The sequence below is a fragment of the Rattus rattus genome, chromosome 1, assembly GCF_011064425.1.
Source record: "Rattus rattus isolate New Zealand chromosome 1, Rrattus_CSIRO_v1, whole genome shotgun sequence".
In the NCBI taxonomy this organism is placed as follows: Eukaryota; Metazoa; Chordata; class Mammalia; order Rodentia; family Muridae; genus Rattus; species Rattus rattus.
Window position 1 is genome coordinate 193443585 of NC_046154.1, and position 27815 is coordinate 193471399.

Below are 27815 nucleotides of genomic sequence, written 5' to 3' on the forward strand. Positions count from 1 at the left end.
CAGAGGTTCAGGCAGGAAGATCCAGAGGAATTCAAGGTCATCCTCAGCTACACAGAAAGTTTAGGGCAATTTTTTTTACTTTAATATTATAATGCTAAAATGCAATCAGAAAGATTATGCTCAAAATTGTAAGTAACCGGCTTTCTTAAAAAGAGAAAGGCCATCAAATCCAAGACATAAATGTAGCATGTGTGGCCCATAACACCAAGTGTGTTACTCTATTACAGGTGTTAATGAACAATAGCAACATTGTAGCATATGCTGAAACCAAGAACAAGAAACTCAGTGAATTATCGCTTTAATTATGGAAACCTGGGGCAATGCATTTTGTAACTTAGCAAAATCTGTAAAGATCTATTCAGGCAGTCTCTTTAGTCTCTTTGTGAGTCTCTCTGCAATCTTCCTATTGCTCACTACTATCTACAGCCTTTCCTTGACAACCTCTAGATTCCAAATGGCCACAAAGAAGTCAAAAGAAAAGAACAAATCAAACTACATCAAGTGATAATTTACCTTTGCAAATGCCACCTACATTGTCTACAAATAAATATTGAAGACTCGTGCTGTAGATGCCCACAGCATTTATGAAACAGAAAATGATAAACGATATACTAAAAGAAACAGTATCACATCTACTTTTTAAATGCTCTAATTATTTGGCACATAATATTTGTCAATGTGATTATAAACATTGTTGGGTTATAGAGTTCTGCTTCCTCAACTTTATCTTTTATTACTGGAAACCAAAGTAGAAAGAGTAGTGAGAGGAGGAGGAGGGGAGAGGGAGGGAAGGAAGGAGAGAGGAAGGGAGAGACACATGCATAGAGAGAGAGAGAGAGAGAGAGAGAGAGAGAGATAGAGAGAGAGAGAGAGAGATGAAACACTATTGTTCTCTAACACCAAAAAAGAAAATTAAACCAAAAAAAAAAAAAAAAAAGATAACAATACAGTAACAATCATAATTTTAGGGTATTCTTAGGAGATACTACAAACACAAGCATGTATTTCATATAACATGATACCTTTTCTTTTCAGATCAGTTTAACCTGAAACTGTTGAATACATTTTCAAAAGCATTCTTCTTCTTCCATATTCATACAGCAAACCGAGCAGCAGGCTACTCAGTACAGAACTGCGTACTGTAACACAACAGTGACGGCGATGACTGTCCTAAGCCAGCTTTAGGTTACGGGACAGATATGTACACTTGTGCAGAGTCTCCCCAGCACGTCCTGTGCCTTTTCCCAGGAGCGAGGCTGTTAGGAACAGAGAGCTGTATCAGAAGGAAGACAGTACCGGGGAAAACCCTGCCACTCAATCTGCCATGACTCCCTTAGACCTGCTGGCAGCGAACTGGTCCTGGCCAGTTTCCTTCCGCCTCATTGGACTTAAAATCTTCCATGCTTCATAGCACAGCAGGTACACTGCATTACTTATCTTTGTTACTGAATTAGCATGGATCACAGAATTGAGAGAGAGGGTGAGGGAGAGGAGTGTGAGGGGACAGAGGACAACATGGAAGATAGTTTCTACCTCAGCAGTGACTACCTGCGACCGCACAGCAGAGGCTCCTATGAGAAACGGATACAACTGAGTATGAAAAACTCCAGTCCGGCTCTCCAATGATCAAGTTTAACTTATTTTAATTTCATTTCTAGATTAAAAATAGCATTCTATTCCAATGAGGAAAGTATGTTTCCTATCTACAGCAGTAGGGCTGGCAGCAGTCTTCACTCCTGAAAAGGACAGAGGGTAGGAACAAAGTTTCTAGTGACTCATGCTTTCTGCTGCCCCTTATGGCCCTGCATGGACACTGCCTTCACAAGAAACCCAGCACAGTCATCTCGTAATGGAAACAACTGTAGCTCATTCCCTGACTCCTTCCGCTCTGACCGTCATTAGGCGCACAGCAAAGAGGTCAGTCTTTTGAATTTGGCAAGGTCAGTCAGTCAGTAAACAAGTAAATCTAAAGGGAGGGCTCAGGGAACACAGGGCATAGTCGGATTGCCATTATTTAGATAGTAAGGTGGGAGCCGTTCACCCGTCAGCCTATTTGGAAGCTACTCCTAAGAATCCGGTAGCATTGGCTCAGTGACGTCACCTCCTCGCATCTTCAGAAATGCTTACTACTGCACTACTAAATCTATTCCTAGAAGAAGGAAATCCAGGGACCATTCCATCTTACCTTATACACAACATTTACTAGTTTTCCAAGCATGACAGAAATGGGGGGAAAATATATATAGATAAATATTAGAACAAGAACAATTTATGTTAATTATTTCCACAATCTGTTTTTTCTGTGAGCAGTGCCTGATTCTTTTCTAAATGAACAAATTTCAGTTCAATGCTAAGGAAAAAAAAAATCTAATGTGGGACTAAATACAAAATAAACAAGATTATGATTCCAGTGTTTGCTGTAACTGCATTACAAAATCCTTCTTCCCATAGAAACTCAGGAAAACTCCTATAAAATTAAATACAATTTTCTATGTTCATTCCTGACAAGCAATAACCAATAAAATGTCCTCACAAGGGACCCAGGAATGCTGCCTCGGGAGCACATTACCATTCACGGTCTGTCTCCATAAGCCTTGGCTACTACGGGAGTGCTCTTCTCAGGCCAGCGGACCCGTCTCCTGAAAGCCCTACATAAAACCTGAGTTGTTGCAGAAGTGAAACTTGCCAAGCGCCACTCAAATTCTTCTAAGGTAACCATTCTAAAACAACATTGGCAGAAGGAATCTTGTTTAATAATAATAAGGCAGCAAATGTTGCTTTTGCATCACTGGGACAGAGGCACAGAAAAAAAAAAGAAAGAAAGAAACAGAAGAAGAAGAAGAAAAAAAGAAAAAGAAACAAGAAAAGGGGAAAGTGACACCAGCGACAAGTCAGGTAAAGTACGTGGACATTTAAACAGGCCACTTTCACAGGACACAAGGGAAGGGCATGAGCAGCGCTGTAACAGAGTCAGGAAGCTTAGGTGTCACCACCAACGCTCAATTCACCTTACAGTCATCAATAAGACAATTGTATATATTTTTGCACCTTGCGCTTGTAAAAGCAGATAAAATATTTAATATGTAATTTACAATGTATTTTATCAGCTCAGCATACAGGATGTTTATAGATTATATCAAAGTAGTAGACAGTTAGGGGCCTGTGCAAACCCTGCAAAAATAGAACTTCACGTATCTGCTAATCAAAAAACAAAAACAAAAACAGTATGCTGTTTAGAAGTGATACAATTCAAACTACCACAAAATACAAAGGACTGCAAAAATGTATACCATTCCAACATCATATATAAGTTATTAAATAAAGATCTGATTTAAAAGAATAGAAATGAAGCCTTTAAGTAGGTCTTTTCTACATGCATATTATTCCTCATTAAAGAAAAAATATGTAAAAAGGCCATTGGTAATTGCTTTGTTAACATTTGTAGAAAATGCCAATCCTCTGGTCACAAACTCCACTAAGTTTAGCACTTAAGGTCTCTGCAGTGTTATAAACGTAATTGAAAATACTGTTAATTCTCTAACTCCATTGGTAAAATGACGTGACTTGGAATATGGCAGTCTTCATGTTGAGGGATGATCCACAGTTCCGTTTTGTTTAGTTCGCAGGCGTGAGCCGTTACCCAGAAGAACAGCACCCTCCACTGCCGCTCTGGGCTTGAGGTTCGTCGTCGATGATCTGCACGCCGCGCCTCGCAGCCCCTGCTTGACTCGAGCCATTGCCCTTCGCCCTCTCATCCACCTGGGCCGTTTCTATCATCCCTGAAACAGAAAGCCACGGTGAGCAGACCCGCCCCGGGGTCTCTGCACTTCAACGTTTGCCTGGACAGCCGCCCTCCCATCAACAGTCTTTCACGCGCACACACTCAATGGTGTGACAACTGAGAAAGCAGCTTTAAAAACTAGAACATACAAAGTATGACACACAGCGGTTTAAGAGCCACAAAGAGAGTAACACAGGAGTCGTTTATGTTTGAATAAACACACTGTGTACACTAATATAATCCTTGATATTTTCCAAAACTATCAGAAATAGGTAAATTCAACTTATTCCTGGTGCAAGGAGATTAAATTTAGGGCACAGACATACTTAAGAAAGTGGTGTTTGGGGACTAGAGAGATGGCTCAGTGGTTAAAACCACAGACTATTCTTTCAGATATCCCGGGTTCAACCACACGGTGGCTCACAACCATCTGTAATGGGATCGGATGTTCTCTCTGGTGTGTCTGAGGACAGCTACCATGTACTCATATACAATCAACCAATCAATCAATTGGAAAATATGGTATTTGAGGGGCTGGAGAGATGGTTCAGGGTTCACAGTATATATTGCTGCACCCACATCTGAAAGCTAACTGCCTTGGCTTCCTCCAACATGTACAGTCAACATGTAACTCATGAGCACATTCCCACGCAGACGCGCACACAAACGTGTAATTAAAGTAATGTGTGTATTATTTTATAAAGCCAATGGTATCTGAAAGAGTAAAAAGAGCTTAAGGGGCGGAGAAACAGTTCAGCAGTGACAGTGCAGGACTGGAGTTTGGACCCCATGTGAAGAGGTAGTGTCCCAACAGAGGTCCTACTGGCTTCAAAGAGGACGGAGGCAGGAGGATGACTCAGGCTTGCTGGTGTGTAGCCTAGCCAAGAAAATGCAGCTTCAGACTCAGAGACTCCAGACTCTGAAGAAAGGGTGGAAAATGACAGGAGAGTTCACCACTGGCCTCCTTTGGCTGCCTTGTACACACTCATGCTCACACACGCAAATCTTAAAAAAAAAAAAAAACATAAAAAGGAGAGAACTATCCATGTGTGGTACATAGTATCAAATTAAATGAATTGGGTAGAGTGGTCTAAGCACTCAGGAATCAAAGGCAGGAGGATTTCTGTGAGTCCCGGGCTGGCCAGAAAACCAAACAAAATGAAACAACACATGAAGCCCACGTGAATCACGACAGTGGGAAGCTGGGTGCTGGTGGCAGGCGCCTGTAATCCCACTGCCTCGGGAGGTGGAAGCAGTAGGATGGAGTTCAAAGACAGCCTCTGCTACATAGGCTTCAAGGCTAATCTCGACTAAAGTAAGATTCTATCTCACATAACTGGGACAGAGGAAGATGGGGAGCAAATTTTGTAATTTTGGCTTAAAGATTTTTTTTTTTCTGTCGCTATCTCTTTGGTTTTTCCAGACAGAGCTGTCCTGGACTTCACTCTGTAGACCAGACTAGCGTGGAACTCACAGCCATTGGCGTCTGCCTTCTAAATACTGGGATTAAAGGTTTGTGCCACCACCACCAGGCAAGAGTTCTTATATAAGATAAAAGTCACAGATTCATTAATAAATAAATGTATAAAAAATAAAAACAGAAAACCTGCCAGGTAGTCCTATGGCCTTTGATCCCAGCACACAGGAGGCATAGGCAGGCAGATCTCTGAGTTCCAGACTACTAGACCAGCTTGGTCTACAGTGTGAGTTCCAAGATAGCCAAGGCTATTGTTATACAGAGAAACTCTGTCTCAAAAAACAAAACAAAAACCCAACCAACCAATTAAACAAAAACAACACCCCCCCCAATCATATTGAAATGTAAAACATCTCTTTTTTTGAGAAACAATTTACAACAATGAAAATTCAAGAAAAGACTGGGAGAAAACTTTTGCACACTAGTCAGTCAACAAGACCGAGGAAGAAGGAGAGGGGACCTTTAAACCAGTAAGAGTTCTGCAGTCTGCGTCCGGTCTGTAGCTCAGGGAGACCAGTTTTCCAGCTGGGGCGTGCCAGGCAGCACAGTGAGATGAGATAAGGAGCCTTACAGAATCGTTTCGTCTTACTTATTACGCCTTCTCAAGTTTTCCATTTCTGGGTATGTTTTAGTATATATGAAATGGATTTATATTAGTATTTGTATGTTACAGGACTTTTAAATGAATATATGGAGAATACTGTAAATATTCTTAGGGCATGAGACTTAGCACACTGGTTAGTAGTCGATCTACCGTCTTCGATTTGAAGCATGTCTGAGAACTGGAAACCTGACACTTGGGTACTTGGAGAAATTCCAACTTCAGGACATAACACACCTACATCCGAGTGTGTGCACCTAGATCCTCAGGCGGTTGGCACAGCACTGGTTCTCAGCTCCCACACATCGACATCACTCGATGGCTTCCACAGAACCTGCCCTCCCCAGACCTCCTGATTCAGTAGGGTTGGGACCGGCCCAAGAAGCTGCATCTCTGATAACCTCGAGTAATGGTAATGCTGACTAGCAGAAGACCTCGTTTTCCTAAAGGAATTATGAATAACTTTGGAGTCTTACAGTAAAATTTACCTCAATTTAGTGTACACATATTTTTTTCCTAGAAGCAGAGCCAGTTCCAAGGAACGAGGTCCTTAAGTTTAAAGGCTACAGTTTGACAACCACTCACTCTTACTCCACGGACTAGCACTCTCCTAAGTATAAAAATTGTATTGGCAACATGAGAAATGCACTTCTTAGTAAGACCATACTTATTAAGAAACTTGCTTTTCTTTCTCCTAGAAAACCTTTTATCATGAAACTTCAAACTTGTAGAGAAAAAGAGCCTAATAAAACCAACCCCTCATTTTACCCACATGTGTCCTACAATTATTTGGAATCAAGTACTAGACACATTTTATTCATGGAGTACTTTAATGTGCATCTGTGAAAGCCATGCCTTTTAAAGCTTAAGCACATCATCCTGACGCTGGAAAGACTTAGTGACCAAGCCTTCTGTGCTTTCAGGCACTGATTGTTTGCACAGTGTTTTCTTCACTAATCTGTCAATCAAGATGAAATTAGATCAACTCATTGCAACACACTGCTATGGCTGTTAAATATGTGTTCTTCTTTCATTTAAACAGTGTATGTGTGGGCCCGGTCACCCTCGGATGCCACCCACCTTATTCTTTGAAAAGGGTTTTTCACTAGGATTGAGATTTCACCTATTGAGTTAGGTTAGGCTAGCCCCAGGGATCCAACGCCACAGCCTGGGGGTGGGGGAGGGGCATATGAACTTGCGTCACCATGTCAGTGGGTTTTGGGAGTCAGGCTTATGTCCATACATAGCACTTTACCAATGCAACATCAGCCCCCTGCATGTAGTTTAATTCACAAAATTTTCTTGTTTTTTTTACAGATGGCTGTGAGCTACCATGTGGTTGCTGGGAATTGAACTCAGGACCTCTGAAAGAGCAGTCAGTGCTCTTAACCACTAAGCCATCTCTCCAGTCTCCTTGCAGAGACATTTTAAATACATCAGTACATATGAAACAAGTGACTTCCAAACCATCAGTTATTGCTTATGAAAGGCAAAAGTCCCAAGACATTAAAACAATACTTTCTTTTGAGGCAGGGTCTGGATCTCACTATGTAGGCCAGGCTAACCTCAAACTCTGAGATCCTCCTGCCTCTGCCTTCTGATTGCTGGGATAAAGGTATGTGCTAGAAACATTAATAACAGTTTTTTAAAAGCCATTTTTAAATGTACTGATGTGGGTATACGTACTTTTACAAAGGTCAAGAAAGAGTTCCTCAATGCCTTTGTTTTGTTTAGCAGAAGTATGGTAATGCTTTGCTCCCACAGACTCTGCATACCTTAACAAAGGGAAAACAAAAGTTATTGACATAAAGCTTTCTACAATAACAATCTTATGGCTAAATTTACCTTTACTGACTTACTAACTTATCCAATTTTAGTTACACTAAGGTTATTTAGCTCTTTAATTTCTCTCTATAATAAATCAAATTTAGAAAGGAAAAAAACATAACAGCATAGAACTTTTTATACACTAATTTGGAAAGCAAATACCTTAAAAGTCTTTGTGGTCCCTAGCATTTAATCTTGACAGCTCTCCTCCACATACTTCTCTCGTTTTTAGAGAAATCAAGAAAAATTGCAAGAGAAATACCTTACTTTCTTGCAGCTACCCACCACTGTGCAGTGCAAACACGCTTCCTGAGAACAAGTGTCCGGACCTCCCTGAGGTCTGTGTAAACTAACCATCAGAGTGCACAGCAAGTGCTCCCACTGTGGAGCACTACCACTGGGGAGCGTGACACTTACGATTCTGCTTCTTGAATGGAGACGTGCCTCTCCTTTTCCAAGTCTATTTTATTACCTAGTGTGAAAATAGAAGAAACACTATCCTTAATATTGATTTATTTTAAATAAAATTAGACAATCCTAAATATATTGTGACTAATTATTTTAAAAAATAACAGTACTCCCCATCAGCCTTCTAAGTGTCACATCACTAAGATGTGAGAGCGGTTCATAATCTCACCTCCTGAACACCGATCAGTGTAGCTACTACTTCAACTTTCAGCCTGTCAGAGGCAAACAATCTCTCTTCCAAAGAGACCACACGGCCCAGCAAGGGCTAAGAGTCACTAGAAAGTATAGTTTGTCTTTTAATTAAAGTATATACACATGGTTTTAAAAAACAAAAAAAAATTCTTTATTTCCCAATCAACTTAAAGCTAATCAATAATTAAATATAATTATTGGTTTACTAAAATACAGCACAATTGCATCTTGGACTGTAAATTGGAACTCTTTTATTTGATAATATGAACTAGTTAAAGTAAAAATTTTAATGTGTGAATTTTTAAGTACTCTTCCACCATGGAAAGGCTTTAAGTATATTGTTTATAAAATAATTTTAGTGATCTTTTACAAGGAAATATATACATGCTATGTAGATTTAAAATTACTGAGAGTATATTTAGTTTTCATGAAACAATGGATCTAAACCAAACAAACAAAAACCCACAAAAACCAAGTAGAACCAAAATTAAGATACTGAAAAAGAAAACAATACAAAACCAAAAACAGTCTTACTACAGAGTAGTGGACAGAAGCTGAACAGAAGGTAAAGGTCAGAGAAACCACAGACAGGTAAGAATGGGAGAGAAGTAACCTAAGGAAGCGCACTGAAACAGTTTCCTTCCTTCCATGTTAACTTTCAGACAGATACACAGAATAAAGGCAGCACCCACTGAGATGAAATGTTTGCCACTGAGAAGTCCCAGTGCAGAGGTCTGTACTGAAGACCTCAGACAATCTGAGCACTTAACTCCCAGGAGCTGCACAAATGGAGAAAGAATGAAGTGTGTGCGTGGGAGATGCTAAAGTCAGTGTGCGCCAATCACGCCGGCAGAGAACGCTATTCTCTGAACCACACGCTACAAGAACCACATTAATGTCACGTTCTACACTACAGTGTGTCAGTAAAAATTCAATCTAATAAATATTATAGCCAGTATACTGGACAATAATCGGGGAGAGAGCAAGCTGTTTAATTCTATAAATATAAGGAGTACCACCTGGTGTAGATCTACAAAACTTCAGTACAGAGCTGGGGCGACGGCTCAGTGGTTAGGAGAGCATTACTGTGCTTCCAGAGGACGAGAATGCCGTTCTTGAGCCATGCTGGTCATCTCACAACTAACTGTAACTCCAGCTCCAAGAGGAAAGGGCCTTGGGCTCTTGTGGGCACTTGAACTCACATGTACATATCCCTCCATACACATATAACTAAAAATAATAAAAATAAATCTAGCCAGATGAGGTGGCACATGCCTTTTATCCCAGAACTTGGAAGGCAGAGGCAGGCTGATCTCTGGGAGTTCCAGGCTAGGCAGAGCTCATAATGACCATCTTTGCTTCTCTGTCTCTCTCTACATATGTGCTTATGCGTATATACGCATACATATATGTGCATGTATTATGTGTTGTATATGTATAATATATGTATTTAAATGATGTCATTATATTAGAACTTCTGACCAATCAACATGACTGACCAATCAAAAGGAGATAAGCTTTTGTTAACTATAATCTATATAAAAGCAATGAGCTGACACGGCTGTTATGTAACTATGTAAGCCTTGAGCTGGGCACATGAGGACAATAATCCCAAGGAGTCCAGCACTCCTGGAAGTCCAGCATTGCTCCTCATGATGACACCTCCCACAGCTGTAGATTCTGGTGAGCCAGTGATTCCTCTGAGAAGGTGGACAGCATGGAGAAGTATCTTGTTTATCACGGTGCATTACTCAGAGGGCAAGAGCTAGGCACCATTTTGAGAGAATCTGTCTGGAGATGAGCTACCCAGAGAACTTAATAATGGGGAACAACCCCAGAAGAGGGAAGCTCAATTTAATCTGCAGTAGCCCAGTGGCCAGGGAGCGCTGAAGGCAGTGCAGAAGGACCAGATGCTGACGAGTGCTCAGTGCAGGAGGAGCCATTTCCAGGAAAGAGCGACCCCACCGTCAGCTGTCAGACAGACAGAGCTCACGTTCTGAGACTAAGCTGGCAGACCCGCAGACCCCAGCCTGAGGCTGGTGCGGAAACCAACCTCTCCAGTCATCTATCTGTTCACAATGGCTGCAGAGTCTGAAAACTGGAGCTCCACTGGGTACCCGACCCCCACAGCTGCATCCTTCCGGCAGAGCAGTGGTACTTAAGTCATACTGAACAGATGAAGGTCCCCAGACTTGGCAGATCTCAGTGTTGTAGCTGCTTTCTATGATCTCTATGCACTCAGGGGACAACCCCTTCAGCTAAGACAGCCATGCTGGAAACTCCATGCTGGAGAGCCGAGAGACCTTGACCGAACTGTAGAATGCAAAGCTAAGTGTTGTTAGCTCCTGTGAGCATCAGACACTTGTCCCCTGCAGGCTCGATGCGAGCATAAACAGTAGAACAAGGAGAGAGCTTGCATGTTCAACTGAAGTCCCTCCCCTATATAAGTAGGAGTCTATAATTATTGAGAACCAAGAAAGAAGCTGTACCAACAATTTTTTTTGGCCTTTCATATCTTTTTTTCCTTTTCATTACATCTTTGGGGGAGGATTTAATTATTTACTATGTGTATATATGTATGCCTGTTATTTATGTGCACCATGTATGGAGCTGGCAGGGCAGAGGCCACTGGATTCTCTGGAACTGGAGTTACCAGTGATTTTGAGCCTCCTGACATGGGTTCTGGGAACCAAGCCTGTAACATCTGCAAAAGCAGCCAAGTGCTCTTAACTGAGCCATCTCTCCAGTTCCTCTTTTATTACACCATAAACACTATTTTCTCCTGTCATATTTCTAAAAGCTTTTCCTGTTTACTCCTTTATATGTGTTACCTATTTTGGTTCACACATTTATCGTTATTTCCTACCCCTTTCTGCTCCAACACACACAGAAGACTATTACAATTCTAGCTTCATCTGACTGGAGGTTTTATTTTGGTGTTGGGTTTTGCATTATAGAAAAACTAATGCTTTTACCTAAATAAAAAATTTGGGCTGGAGAGATGGCTCATGTTAAGAAACTGCTCTTCAAGAAAGTTCAATTCCCTCACAACCATCTGTAAAGGATATGCCCTCTTCTGGTGTATCTGAAGACAGCTACATGTACTCAATATATAATAAATAAATAAATCTTTAAAAAAAAAATTACTATCTTATATGCATGATGCATGTGTGTAAGGAGAACATGCTCTAGCAGCCATGTGGAGGCCAGAGAACAGAGTTGGGTCTCTCAAAACTTACAAGGATCCCAGGAACTGCACTTCGGTTGTGAGGACTTGTGCCCACTGATGGGTTCACTTTGGATTCCCTTCTTATGGTCACTTACATTTGTTTTCACACTTTTCACTATTGGGAACTTTTTTATGGTTTCAACTTTCCCTCATCTTTTGCTCTCTTCTCTTCCCTGACATTACATTTTTTTCTCCTTTCCTTTTGTTTACACTAGCATGCTCTTATATTAATTTTCTTATTTTCTGGTCTATGGTCACTGCTGAAATAATAGTGGAATTTTTATATACATTTTTATATCTTGCACAGTATGATGCTGCAGTTATAACTGTCTGTTTTGTCAAACAGTCATTTTGGGGACTGAACCCTTACATATAAGCTACCCAGAAAGATCTCAAAATATAACCACAAGAAACAAAGGACTTTAAAAATAAACCAGTACTAATACTTACCAACTATACACAAACAGATTTCATTTCCCAACATTTTCCGTAATTCTTTGACCCAGTTTTTTACCTGTGTACAAAACAGAGCAAACATGACAACAGATCTTATTGGAATTAGTTCCAGAACACCTAAACCCCATGAGTGTATAAAAACACACCTCTAATTACAAATTTTTATACATTTTTTCATACATTCAAGCAAAGCTATTTGCCAGAACAAAACATTGTGAAGCCCAGTATCTGGTATTAAGACATTTATAGCAGTCACTTTGGACTCAGGAGGGTCTGACCAACATCTTTTTGATCAAGCCTTAATTGATTCTTAATAGAGACTATTGTGTTATAGTCTTTAGAAGGAAAAAAGTGTGCATGGCAAAATAAGATTTCATTACTTAGTATCTGACAAGAGTTTTCCATTGGCACTACTGATACTGGGGCTTATACAACCCTCTGTGGTGATGGCGTGGGTTAGCAGAATCCCTCTACCAACTGAAGCCAGCATCACTCTCCCATGATGTCAGCTAAAGATGTCTCCAGGTTTTTGTCATCCTCTGGTGGGAACCTCTGATAGAGGACAATTACAGTAACAATGACTGTCCACTAAGGAAGCAGCTCAGCTATGGACCAGTTGGACATAAACTGGAATTAACAATATTAATCTTAAATATTACAATAATGAAATCATAATCAAACAGCCTGATAAAGAACAAACCAGGACATCTGCTCTCAGTTCTTACAGTAAAATTTAATCTATATGAAATCAAGTCTCAAAAAACATAAAAAACACACATCTGTGAGTTGGAAAAATTCCAGTACTATGTGGTAAACATTCACTGTGCATCTATACCTATGATATGGATGTTCTACGCAGTACTTTCTACAAAAATGCAGAGGAAGCGTCGTTATAAATCCTTATAAAAGCAGAGATCATTAGTTACCATCCTATAACAACACACAGTTGATTCCACATGAGAAATATCTGAGAATGGTAAGTGTACATCTTCACCACAACTCCATTTCTCCCACAGAGAGAATGCAACCGTCCACCAATCCACGTCTTAAAGAATTCACCATCACGGATCAGATCTCTCCGTGGATATCCTAATCTGTGCATTCATGCATTTCGTGATGAGGTAAAGCTGGGCCTGTACTCTTCCTTTACCAGGTGAAGTTCTGGCTGGCCCTCTAACTCATTTGATCGAGCGTATGTGACAGAGGGAACACTATGCCCGCTCCAGACCCAAGGTTAACCAGGCCTGGTGGGTTCTACTTTCATAGGAATCTAACAGTCCTAAAAAAGCTTAGACTACAGTGCAAAACGAAGCAGAAACATACGGACAGCGGGCCATATGAAGAAGAACCAGGCCTGTTGGGTATTTCAGCCTCCATCAAATTCCCACCTCAGTACAGCTCTGGGGACTCTAATGCATGACAGGAGCTGGCCAACCCACAGGACCATGAGAAGTAGTGCTCCTGTGCTTACCCAGCTTGCTTTAGGGGTTCTGCTCAGTATCAGTAACTGGCTCTTAATCAATGAGATGCGCAAGCCTCTGCTCTTTATGCAAAAAGCCAAGGAACGGTAGCAGGCAGCATGGAGCAGCAGCCTCAAAATAACTAAAAAGCAAACAAACCTTAGATCAGCATTTGTTTCATGTTTATTCCCCAGGCTGTTTTCCTGCACCATTAATAATCTAACAGAGAAACTGTATATTTGTGTTTGCCTCATTAAAATCGACAGGTATGGGGTTGGGGATTTAGCTCAGTGGTAGAGCGCTTGCCTAGGAAGCGCAAGGCCCTGGGTTCGGTCCCCAGCTCCGGGAAAAAAAAAAAAAAAAAAAAAGAACTAAAATTGACAGGTATGGGGGATGAAGAGGTAAATAGAAAAAAAAAGAAACAAAACTAAATTAGAAGCCATTTCACTAAGCATTAGCTTGTAACTCGGCACAAGAAAAGCTTCTGACTTGCAAATTACCCCTTTCCTCACACAAGCCCACACACTACTGACCAGAGGAAGGTCACATGAGAACTATCATGACTGTGGGGAAAGTTCACAGGTGACTTATTTTTGGTCCCAAATCAGCTTAAAAATTCTACATTTGGCAAAGGGCTTGCTCCTTTAATCCCAGTTCTTGGGAGGCAGAGGCAGGGGTTCTCTGTGAGAGCCTAGCCTGGTCTACATAGTAAGTTCCAGGTCAGCCAGGCCTAGATAGTGAGATCCTGTCTTGAGGAGAAATATTCTACATTTACAGTATAAATCTGAAAGGGGTTAAACAAATTATTAAAGAATTTTAAAAACCAACACTATCTTTCTAAAGTTCATTCCTCCAGGGTGTTTACTTGGGGGCTGGGGGAGGGGCACCGACTTCAGTCTGCTCTTCCTATCCCCTTTATGAGGAGGCGGTCCGTGCAGGCACTCCAAGCTTTAGGTGCCCACTATGTATGGAATCAAATGCAAGTAGTTTTTATTTAAAGGTAAATATAAAGTCTCTACATTTTTCCTAAGCTTAACTTCAATGATTTCCCTTTTTCTAATATTTGAGAAAATCATAATAAACCATTAATACTCCAATATGAACTAATTGTTTTGATAAATAATGGTCACCATGTATGCTCAAACTGTGTGCTTTACTGTTTAGAAACTAGTCATTGGCGAATGCAGACACGAAAACGAGAGATCAATCGACCGACCGACCGACCAACCAACCAACCAACCAACCAACCAACCAATCAGCATGGTCCTTCCAATTAAGTCATCTACGGAAATAAACAGAATACCTTCTGAAAAGAATCTTCATCTGTTACATCATAAACTAAAATAGCTCCATTCGAATCTCGGTAGTAAATTGGACCCAATGCATGGAATCTCTCTTGACCGGCTGTATCCTAAGGAAGAAAAAATGCTTAGCAGATCAAAAGGAAAAAGCATATGGCTACGAAACCGAGAACCCAAAAGACAGTGAAAAGAAACACAAGGCACAGAAGAGCCAGTGTGCAAGCGTCAGGTGACACTTTACTGTTCCACAGGATTATCCTTCCTCCCAGCTGTGCTCCTTGGCAACCTCCTACCCACACTAACAGACCAGACCAGGAGCTACATGGTCACTGTTAGAACACTCTCTGCCCTAAACTGAGGATCTTCAGAATGCAGAAGAGGGTGCATCAGGACCACGTGCTAAGACTTCGTGATCTCCGCTAGCTGCTTCAGGTGCATGGAGGAGAGTGAGCGCAAGCAAGGCAATGCCATCAACCCTGGCCCTTCTGCCACTGAGAAATTATAACGGCAATATTGAAGTGGTACTCCAAATAGATCTCTCTCTCTCTTTTTTTTTAAGGTTTACTATTTTATGTGTATGAATATATTGTAGCTGTCTTCAGACACACCAGAAGAGGGCATCAGATCCCATTACAGGTGGTTGTGAGCCACCATGTGGTTGCTGGGAATTGAACTCAGGACCTCTGGAAGAGCAGTCAGTGCTCTTAACCACTGAGCCATCTCTCCAGGTCCCCCCCCCCCAATAGATTTCTTAATTAGATTTTTAATTAAGGAATGGTTTTACTTAATTTATACTTTAAAAAATAAGTATGGGGTTGGGGATTTAGCTCAGTGGTGGGGGGCTTGCCGAGGAAGCGAAAGGCCCTGGGTTCGGCCCCCACCCCCAAAAAAAAAAAAAAAAAAAAAAGTATGAAATCCAAATTCCTATTCCTCAAATGAGTTAGTTATTAGAATATTGCTGAAGCCAGGCATTGTGGCCATATATCTTTAAGCCCAGCACTAGTGGGGCAGAGGCAGATTGGATCTCTGAGTTCAAGATCAGCCTGTTTTACAGAGTGAGTTCAGGACCCCAGAGCCACACAGTGAGTGAGACCCTGTCTCAAATAAACAAGCAGAAAAAAGATTTCTGAATACTTACCCATATAGCAAGGTTTACTCTCTTCCCACCAATATTTAACTTCTTTGTTAAGAAAGATGCCTAAAAAAATAAAAAGGAAAGAAATACTTGTTAAGCAATGTTTCCTATAAAATAATGAAATAATGTCCTTTCCTCTGACCATACATGAATGAACGAATCAACTCCATATCAAATTTAGATTGTCTGAAAGAGAAAAGGCAATCACTGAGTTTTTAATTTATTGCCAACTATTCACTAAAAACAAAATATTATTCATAATCTAAGAAAATCTTGTTCTATGAATACAAGTTATCAAGACTCTAAGAGAATGTGAGAAGTGCTCAGGGTTTAGTTTGGCGGTTAATGGAGGAACAGTAAAAACACTGGAGACGGCTCAGTGGGTGAAGCGCTTCTCATGTGGTGTGAGGACATGGCATGATGACCCGAATGCTTGACCTAGAACAACCCAAGTCAAGGATGACATCCAAAGTTGTCCTCTGAATCCCACACAGGCCTCGTGCAACACACACACACACACACACACACACACACACACACACACACACACACACACACACACACGACATGCATTCTAAAGAAAGAATTTGAGACCGAATCTCACTGTGTAGCCTAGTTCACTTAGAACTCACCATGTGGACCAGGCTAGCATTTAACTCATGGAGAACCTCCTGCCTCTCTCTGCCTTCCAAATGCTGAAATTTAAAGCATGTGCCACCATGCCTAGACATGTGTGTGCATGCACACACTTAAAAATTAATAAAATACCCATAAAAACACATTAAGAAAATGGTTCCTCTCCCTTTGCATATATGAAACATTTTTTTCCTAGAGCATTTAATCTAGTGAAATCTTCCTTACTTCTTATTAAAACGAATATCTAGAAGATCCCTAAGATACCCAGCATTGCTCAAAATGGTTCTGTGCCTACAATTCAGATGTTTAACATGTAACTCTGTCACAGAAATGAAAGGCCATGCACCAATCTTTCAAGGATACTAGAGACTGAGGAACAGAGAAGAATGTTCTGTGACACTGACTAAAACAGAGGATCTTGTCAAGGGAGTCACTATAAGGGGACTTGAGAAAGGAAGTTCAACGCTTGTGGCGTTGGAAGGAAGGTGATAAATGATCCCTCTGTTAGGAGTAGGTTGAGTTTCTCCTACCCACTCAACAAAGTCACTGAAGCCTACAACTCATGAAGCCACCACCACCACCACCACCACCACCCCCGCCCCCCGGGAACTCCAGTCGGCACGGTCAGTGCCAAAGTGAGACCACATAAGGAAGCTAAGGCTAAATCAGAAGGTCCTAGGATTGTGACTCAGAAAGACAGCTCAGCTAACAGTGCTCACCATTGAGTCTGCCAGCCTGATGTCAGTCCCCAAGACCCACAAGTCATTCTTTTTTAAGATCCTATGAAGGGACTGGAAAGATGGCTTAGTGGTTAAGAGCAGTTTGTTCTGACAGAGGACCTGGGTCCTATTCCCAGCACCCACATGGCACAGTATTCCAGACCTCAAGTTCACCATGTAGACACGGATGACCTTGACCTCCTGGTCATCCTGCCTCTACCTCCCACGTGCTGAGATTACACGTGTGCAACAATCAGCCTGGCTTAGACAGTGCTGATGATTAACCTCTGGCTTCAAGCACACTAGGCGGGCACTCTAACAAATGAACCACATCCTAGCCCCGCCCACCTCGTAGGTCTTAATGAAACCTGTTCCAAAAATGCCAGACCAGCAGACCAGCCCCCACACACACACACACACACACACACACACACACACACACACACACACACACACACACACACACAGAGGGAAGGTACATTTGGAAAATTGTACATACTGCTTCCTACATTTCCATAATACCCATGAACATACTACAGTCTGTCAAAGAGGAGCTGGCTAGATGCATCTACACAAGCACTCCCCTAACTCATTTACCTTCTCTCACTCTGGGGTTTCTTCTCTACAGAACTAAGCAACTTCTTCCCTGGGGAAATGTCTACATCCTAAGAAGCACCTGTCAAGACAACTTATCAAACAGAAAAGACACCCAGGGTCCAGAATCAGTTGGTATGTTTCTAAAAGAGAAGACCAGAGTTCAGAGCTGTGTCAAAGGAGTCATGGGAGAGGAAACGCAGAGGAGGCAAAAAAAGGAGAGCACAGCTAACTTCTGGTGAGGATAAGAATCATGGATCCCAAGAGCCGTGGCACACTGAGGGAAATGGAGTCGAGAACAGCCTTTGTCTGCGGTGTCCACAGATGGGATAAATGGCAGTGCTGAGACAAGCAGGGATAGCTACCTCCAAGGGACACTAAAACTAATGCAGATGGCTAAGGGAAACATAGATTGTCTTGAAAAACGACAAAAAAAAAATCTTCAATGGCAAAAAGCAAAACTTGGACAATGAGACGGCCGTAAGTTAAAACAATAAATAAACAACTTAATAAAGGATTTCTCCTACTTTGCAACACAGAAGCCAAAAATGTGATTTTCAATCTGAATGTCAGCTTTGCTCCTTACTACCTATACAATTTACTTGAATTCAATCCTTCCCAATATGGTTTAAATATCAACGTCTTGTAGAAGAAATGCAAATTCTGTGATTCTTTTTCAAATATATCTAAAACTAAATTAATTGCTCTTCCCTGGAAACCTTGCTTTCCAACTTTAGTATTTTGATCACATTCTCCAAGTCACTAAGGTTTAATCCCCCCAACCTGGTGTGTGCGGTCATGTGCTCATGTTTAAGGATAAGGCCTTACCTTAGTCTCCTCAGAGGCCAAGACACCACTATGTCTAGCTTTCTCGAAGGTTTAGAGTCTTAGAATTATCTCCCTGCCAGCCAATATTCATCCCCAAAAAACTCCCTAAGTCTTCATATTTTCTATAGGATTCTATGATAGCCTTGCCTCAGAGTCAGCCCTTGGTCTCCCTTTACAACCTGACATTGCCCTGAATGTACTGTGTATCTTCCCCATGTCTCCCTATATGATGCACACATTCTATACTGAATTTCTCTATTCTATACTTTCTGAAAACCTCACTTGCAACATATGAAATATACTGTCTTCCACTATAACATATCTTTTCAGGATATAAGAATTCTATACGCTAGATTACATTTTTTATTATTCAATCTTTTTAGACTAACATAAAATAGGCAATATTTAATAGCTTTCAAAATATTATTATTCCAAATAAATTCTCAGAACACTCTGTGAGTCGGAGATAATTATCACCCAAATAACTTAGTCATGGAAACTGAGACTCAAGGAAAGTGTCTTGACCAAGGTCACACAACACGTTCCAAAGAAACAAAACAAGGGTTTTTAAATTAATCTTTACTTGTATATCCATGTGTGTGTAGGCACACATGCTATGGCTTGAGTACCTTTATATGGTCCTCATTCAAAGTTTCCTACCTTTACTTGGGTTCTTGAGACCAAATTCAGGGTGGAGGGCTTGTGTAGTGAGAGCTTTTAGCTGCTGGGTTACTCACTGACCCATGGACTAAATTATCTGAATTCAAATAAGAGATGCACTTCTAAAGCATGTACCAAAGAGACCTGTTTTCCTTTCAGTCAGCCCTCATGAGTGGAAAGATCCTCTCTGTAATGTAAGTCATTTCACTTCACCACACTGTTTTCAATAACTGGGTTTTTTTTTTTTAAAGATTTATTTATTATATATGAGTACCCTGTCGCTCTCTTCAGACACACCAGAAGAGGACATCAGATCTCATTACAGATGGTTGTGAGCTACCATGTGGTTGCTGGGATTTAAACTCAGGACCTCTGGAAGAGCAGTTAGTGCTCTTAACCACTGAGCCATTTCTCCAGCCCTGTTATAAATATTTTTATGAGCAAACACTGCTTTTAAAATATAATTTTGGTTTAATATACATCAGAATAGTAGCAAATAATCATAATCCTGATATTTTTCTGCTTAAATCAGCTCTATAAAACTATGCCCCTAAATTGGCCAGATTAAATTACCCTTTGTGGTTGTAAAATACCAGGCGAGTGTATTTCTTAATTCTGTTATATGGTAGCAAAGGTAAGAGGAAATAATCACAGATTTAAGAACCATAATTTCAGCATTTGCAGGGAATTATACACTGCTGGTAACTCCTAAATAAACCACCAGTACCATCTGTCAGGAGGAGGAGAAGTGACATATTCAACAGTAGTAATCTGGAAGGTTCTAGGCCTGGGAGTGGGGCTTATAGACTCTGTCAAGCTCTGTGCTCTCCAGTTCTCACTTAATGCTTGTATCAACCTGGTGAGGTAGATAATGAACCCTATTTTACAGCTATAAATTTGAGATTTACAGAAATACAGTGACTCAACCAAGGTCAGATAATTAGGGTAGGTGTGGTGGGCAGAATCCTGTCTGACTCCATAACACCTTTCCCATTGCACAGAGCTGTCTAGCCAAGAAAGCACACGTTTCTTAACTTGGCAATTCTCCATTTAGACAGTAAGTGTTCCTTGACACCAAGTCACCTCCCTAAATCTTCTCACGGTAGGAAGAACACAGCAAAGATCAAAGTAATGGCGTTTTTTCTACCCTCTTCCTCCACACGCCATGAAATCCCAAGTATTTCATCTTCCAAACTTCAGATATATTAAAAACTAGAGATCTCTAGCTGGGTGGTGGTGACATACAACTTTAATCCCAGCACTTGGGAGGCAGAGGCAGGCGGATCTGAGTTTAAGGCCAGCTTGGTGTACAGAGGGAGTTTCAGGACAGCCCGGGCTACACAGAGGAACCCTGTCTCAACAAACAAACAAACAAACAAACAAACAAACAAACAAACAAAAAACAAAACCAAGTGATCTCATTCTTAGTTCAGGTTGTTACTTTTTCCTGGTGCCTATTACCCCACATCTTACCCGAAACCTAGTGGATGAAGGGTAAAAACATGAACTGTGGGCAGGAAGACACAGGATCTTTCCATATCTTGTCACTCACTGATCAGTTCTTTATTGTCTGCTAACTTCTGGAGGTGTTTCCAATAAGCATGAATAGGTTTCCGAAAGCATGGTACTGAATTAAGAACAAATATGATTCTGTTTCTATTTGCTGACTATGCTATACACAGAACTAATCACATTATTTTGCTATCCCTAATATTGTTGTAGACCTCAGTGTGATCATTCCCAATCAGAACTCAAACAAGTAAATTATATAATTACCTTTCTGTAGCAAGAGAATAAAAATGACCAGAAAAGAGACCTGGGTTCTTCGGTATTTGTACATTCTTTATTTTCTTTCTTAAAAAGGAAGGACAGGAAGGTAGCTAGATAGGAGAGATAGGTAATAGATATTGGTACCTATTAGGTCTCAGACACCCAGGACAAATCACATATAGCAAATGAAGAGTACTGAGTGGAGTTTCACAGAAGGCTAGCCTTCTCTGTAGCCTCCAACTTTTTTTATTAAAAACAAAACAAACAAACACCAACGGACTTGGTTTAATCACCCCAGCATTCAGGAGGCAGAATCAGGACAACCATGAGTCACAGGCCTGTATGGGCTACTAGGTAAAATACCATCTCACTAATAATAAATAAGTAAGTTAATTCCCCATCTTCTATCGCCTTCAGACAGCTAGTAAAATAGTAAAGAGGTAGTAACTTTAAATATTGTAACTATTGTGTAGATGCTATAATGGATTAGCTAGAAAATAGCCACATGATATTCAGAGCTATCTAAAAAAAAATTCACACATTGTAAACAATCTGAGAAACAAGAAAAACAAGATTCCTAGACAAGCAGCTGTGATACAAGCATAAAGCTGCAGAGTCCTGGAGGGGAAGGGACCACTAAGACATAAACCTTGACATAACGAAAGTGGCACACCTTGTGTTTGTGGGATGTTAAGTCTCGGTTGTCTCACTTGCTAAACTGTCACAATCAGTATCTCAACAGCCAGTCTAAGAGCATTGCTCTGCTCGTCAAAAGCCAGGAACCTACTCTAGACTTTGGAAGGTAGACGGTGGCATTTCAGTTACAACCCAAAAGGGAAGATGATGGTTCGGGTTATAAACAGAAACATTGCTCCTTTTTAGGGAGATTAGTTAAAAGTGAGAGACATCACTTAAGGTGCATAATCTTCCATAAGTACCCTCAGTACGCACACACAGGGCACAACTAAAAAGGAGAATGGTCACCCGAGAGTGCAGCTGCAAGGACCACACACAGGGCAGAAGTAATCACCATTGGACCAGGCGAGTACGTGGAAATGACACAGTCCTTTAAAAGAAGAGAAAGCTGGCTGCTAGTACAGCGCCTTCTCATCTTTACTTCCCCAGCTAACACACAGTAGGTACAAAATAAGAACATTTCCTGAGCTGATAAGACGGCTCAGGATGTGAAGGCTGCCAAGTCTGACAACCTGAGTTTGACTCCCAAAATCCACACTGTGGAAAAGTTGTACTCTCCAGAAGGGCACAGGCATGTACACACACATGTGCTCGAACACACACAGACCTTTTAAATCCGAGAATTTAATTCCTTAGCATCAACACATTATCTTAACATAGTCCATAGGGAAAAATTTCCTCTCTCACCCAATGTCTATGTCAACTTTACTGAAGACTTAAATCATTTACACACACACACACACACACACACACACACACACACACACACACCCAAAGCTTGGCGACTCCATAAATTCAAGTGCTCCACAGAACTTACCTATACAATTACTCTACAATTTTAAAGCAAGGAGCAGCTCTGGAAACAGCAACACTAAGACACGAAAGCATGGCTCATACTGTGACTAAAACAGAACAAAATCCCGGAATTCTAGATATGCCAATCCCAGTCAATATTTAGAATGAAAATAATCTTAAAATTTAAAACATATATTACTTTAGAATCCAGCTATTATTGTTGAGAAACAGTCTGTAGTCTGGATTGGCCTCAATCTTCCTGTGTAGTTGAAGGTGGCCTTGAACTTCTGATCTCCACCTTCCCAGTGTTGGGATTACAGGCATGTGATACCATGCCTGGTTTATGTGGGAATGAAAGCCAGGACGTGATGTAAAAAGCAAGTAGTTTACACAAACTGAGCTCTATTCCTAACCTCTGTGTGTGTGTGTGTGAGGGAGAGAGAAAGAGAGGGGTGGGGGGAAAGACAGAGAGAGACAGACAGACAGACACAGAGACAGATGGGGGTGGGGCAGAGAGAGAAGCGGAGTCAGATGTTGACTGATTCTCATTTTATGCCAGGCTGGCTTTGAACTCATAATCTTCCTGCCTCAGTCTCTAGAAGCTGAGATCCAGATGTGTGCCACCATAATCAGTTATGCTGGAGAAGGTGCCCATGGAGGCCTGGGAGCTGGGCTGCAGGGACTGTGAGACACCTGACATGGGGGCTGAGGACTGAACTTTCATCTCTCACAAAGGCAGAAAGTGCTCTTAACACCAGAGCTACCTCCTTTGCCCCCCTTTCCTTACTTTTTGAGGCACTGAGCCTGGAGATTACTCGTTCGATAGACTAGCTGTGCAGCAGCCCCAAAGGTGCTCTAGTGTCTGGGTCCCTAGCACTGGGATTATAGGCGTGTGCCATCAAAGTGTTAGGATCCAAACTCAGGATCTCATGCTCCACTAAAGCCCCTTCCCAGAGCCTATGAATAGTGACTCCTCAGAGACTTCTCAACATGATCCAAGTCTGATCAATCCCACTCACTTCTCTGAGTTATCGCTGAAGAAACATGTAATCCACATTGAGAGACCTGTGAAGAAAGCCTTCCCATTTTATAGGTGGGCCAGTTTACCACCATGACTGTTCATAACTCAGTCTAATTTCGGAGTCCCACTACTCCTTTCCACTGCTGTCATGAGACTTCCTGATAGAACTGGGGGCTGCTCACGTGGTGTATTTTGTTATCTGCATCTGACCAACCATCCTGTGACAGTCCTTATGTGCAAGGCTAATGAGATAGGAGAGCATCAGGTTGGAATAACTGGCCAAGCTTTACTAAAGGATTTGTGTCTACTGTATGTAGCAGCCCCAAAAGCTCCATTAGCAACTGTTTTCACTCAGGGGGAGAAGGGGATCGTGGATGTTCTGAAACAACCCAATCCTGAAACAGTAAACAGCTGAAGAAAACCTAGTCTCTGGCCATGCATCACAGGAGTACACTGGAGCTTGCTACTAAGCTCTATATTTGCTCCCCCAAACCCCATCCCTTTGGAAGTCTTTGTGAACAGAAGAGAACATCGAAGGCCTTTTAACTAATCAAGTAAGGAAATTAAGGTGCAGCCATTCTATACAATATGTTCCATATCTTTCTTCTTTGCAGAACTCAGCACAGATGAACACTGGCCTAAATGGGTCCAATGTTTGGGGTGGGGAGTGCCAAATCAAGACTTAAAAGATATTAAAGATTCATTTGTGTCTGCTTCCTGGCTGCAGATGTGATGTGACCAGTTGCTTCCCCAGGTTCCTGTCACCATGTCCCCTGCCATGACTGTACCACCAAAATATCAACTAAAACTTTTTCCATCCTTAAAAAATAGTAAAATAAAATAAAATTGGCAAGCTTTAAACACTGGTACAAATCAAGTCAACTTTAACAGATCAAGCACATTGAGAAAAAAAAATACTTTATTACAAATTCAAAGAACTGAGAACCTGAAGGAGACACGAGTTTCTTGAAGCATTTAAGATTAATACTTAGTTGACAACAAACCCAGTAGTAACCAATGCCACAACTTCCCCAGAAACTCACAGGAACTTTACTACTTCAGTGTCAGAAGAAGGGGAAGTGACTACCTGCACCTCTCTGCTCAGTCCAAGCAGGCCTGGGCTCAGTCATCCCTACAGCTCAAAGCACCCGCTTAAGTAAAGGAGGCCGCCAGCCGGGCAGAGGGTGGTACCTGTAATTCCAGTCACTCTGGAGACTGAAGCAGGAGGATCATGAGTCTCAGGCCAGCTTATGCAACAACGGAAACAAAGAAGGGAAAAGAAGGAAGGACGGGGGCTGGAGCCCTGACACCAGAGGAGTGCAGAGGACGTTAAATGCCACTAGAGATCAATTAAAGAACCAGAGCTGTTTACCTAAGACAAAGACTCAGGAGGTCACTAGAGCCATCTCAAGGAATGTCATATGAGACCAAAGTTCCAGAGGGCAGAATTGAGACTCAAACAGATTCTGGCTCTACAAAGAGAGAAACTTGTTTGACACTAGACATAAAAGGACATGGAAACCTCCGGGCATAGTCAGTCTTCTGTTTTCAGTGATAGCAATTCATTTCACCTCCAAATGAACCCAGGGCCTTTGGCAGGTTAAGCAAGCTCTCTACCACTCAGCTGTATTTCCAGTCTGTGACCTCCAAGATGTCTAAAATGTTTTGAAAACAGAGTATTCTAAAGAATACTTTAAACACAAAGCCCTTTAAAAGAATATGGAGTTTGTGAAGGATTCCTCTCCCATCTCTGATGCATAATCTCCTCCTCTTGGAAATTAAAGCAACACGAGGTTGTGTCTTACAGATGACACAAATCAAACTTCTCTGGGAAGAGTGTTGAGAACGAGGTGGTGGACAGCTACCCACAAGGAAGGAATCAGAGTGTCGTTTCCATGTGTTAGTAAACAAAACCTTCACTTCTGTCAAGTAACCCACATACTGTTTACGATGAAAACAGTTTACGCAAAAATCTAAGCTGTGATGCTATTAGTACTGAGATCCACCATAGCTCGTCTTCCCTGTGTGGTTCACACTGGCTTCTTTCCACAGACTTAAAAATCTTTCATCACTTTTAGCACTGAGGGCGTCTTAAGAAATATATAACCTAAACACAGTTCCTTGGTTTGTTCTTTTGGGAAAGGGTCTCACTGAGTAGCACTAGCTGGTCTGGAACTTGCTGTGCAGATCGAGTTTGCCTCCAACTCAGAGATCTGCTTGCTCTGTCTCCTGAGTCCCGGGATTAAGGACGTGTGCCACCATCGCTGGACTCGATAGTGCAGATTCTTAGGTTGAAGAGCTACTAAATTAACTTTCCAGCAAGCTTTCCAACTGTAATACCTTTTTCTTGTCTCTTCCAGCGTAGAACAGAGGGAAGTGTAAAATGGGTTGTTTATTATAATCTCCAGAGGCAGTGAACCATAACCACTCAAAATCTAACCAGGGCTGAGCACCGGCTCTGCCATACCATTCACTTGGGCGTTACCACCTGACATTTACTTCTCTAGGTGCCATGCTTTATATGGAATTGAAAACAGAGGAGTAAAAATAAAGTATGGAATCAGAACCCGAGCATCCTGGTAAACTCTACACTCAGTCGTTTAATAATAGCACCCGACATCAAATGTCACACCCATTAGGTTACACATTCCAGTCGCATCTGTGTTAATTAAGATCAATTGCACACGATGGAGCGGTAATAATAGTGTTTACCCCATTTCCGGTGCTAAGTGCCGTTTCCATATTCACCTGGACAACTCTGTGTACTCGATATAATCATTATGGATACAGTGGCAGCAGAAACCCGGGGATGCACAGGTTAAGCAATTTACCTAAGATCACAGGGCTAGAGAAATAAATGGGGGTAGGATATGACTCTAGACGGCCGAACTCAAGCCCACTAGCCTTTTTAGCCTCTGAACGGTCTGATCAAGACACATTAATAGATAATTTTCTTCTAACACATGCAAACATGAATTTTTTTTAGGAGAACCGGGAGATCGCAGAGCCTTCAATGGCCTGGTTTCACTTTCAATTACATTGTAACACTTCCAGACTCTTCCGCTGTAACTGTAGAAGAAAGCCCGCGTTTCATGACATGACAGTAAAGAAAATGTGTAGCAGCAGCGCCCAGATTTTTAGTTTGATGACCAATTGCTGGCTACTGTGCCATATGATGTTTCAACGTGGATAGACCAAACCTCAAAGAATACGTGAGCCGCCACGTCCGACTCAAGAAGGCTGCAATGAAAACTGCGTAACCCGCAAGCAGCAAGCAAGCGGTCGTTTCAAAAAACCTCCAACGACGGGTGTTTTAAACCACTCCATTTACTTTGAAAGCAGGACAAAATGGAACTTGCATAAACACTTAGTCATCAGCACGCTCTGAAGTTACAAACCACCTCGTTCGCAAATTCTAATCTGCATCTAAGTTCCTACTTCGCCAGGAAAGAAGGGCTGACCAGAGACCAGAGAGTGAAAACACCTGGTGCCCCAGCAGAAGCCCATCAAAGGGGAAAACCAGCCCACAGACTGGGGACTCCCCAACCTGCGCAGCCTCCACCAGAACTGGGGACTTTTCCGGGTCCTTTCCCTCCCCTCCGTGGGTCTTGACATCTACAGGCTGCCGGGGCCCGCGTGTCCCCAAAGCAACAGCAAAAGGCAATGGGTAGGCGGGGGGTTGGGGGGGTTGACAGGCCAGAGGCAGAGGAGCGATCGGGCGCGGGTCCCTAGCCCGGTTCCCCGGGGTCTGCACCTGCAGGGTGGTGATGTGCTTGTCGTTGAACTTGTTCTCGCAGTAGCGCAGCACCAGCGACGTCTTCCCCACGCAGCCTTCTCCGAGCAGCACCACCTTAAAGGAGTAGGCTCGGCCCGCCGCCGCCGCCGCCCCGCCGCCGGCCGCAGCCATCCGCCGCTGCCCCGCCGCCTGAGCCCAGCGCGCGCCGAGCCCCGCACCACCGCCGCCGCGGCGCCCGCTCCTCCCGGGCCCGGCTCTCTCACGCCCCGCCGAGCCCGGTGCCCGCCGCGTCCTCCCGCGGGCGAGGCCTGCGAGGGCCGAGAGAAAGTCCCAGAATGAAGGGCCCCGGCTACCACGTCAGGGACCCGAGGCTAGGAGAGAGCTACCTCTCCTCCCTCTAATGGCGTCTCCTTCCTCCTACGTCACACTCCGC

General features: G+C 42.2%; 1 protein-coding gene across 1 annotated transcript; it reads right to left on the reverse strand.

The window, feature by feature from the left end:
* Positions 1–59: 59 nt before the first annotated feature.
* On the reverse strand, positions 60–27815 carry Rab21 (RAB21, member RAS oncogene family). The gene is made up of 7 exons (XM_032912492.1): positions 27401–27815; positions 15931–15990; positions 14795–14902; positions 12026–12089; positions 8104–8158; positions 7546–7634; positions 60–3779 (listed from the first exon to the last, which is right to left on the reverse strand). The coding sequence occupies exons 1-7, from the start codon at positions 27551–27553 to the stop codon at positions 3637–3639; spliced, it is 672 nt and encodes a 223-aa protein (XP_032768383.1). The 5' UTR covers positions 27554–27815; the 3' UTR covers positions 60–3636.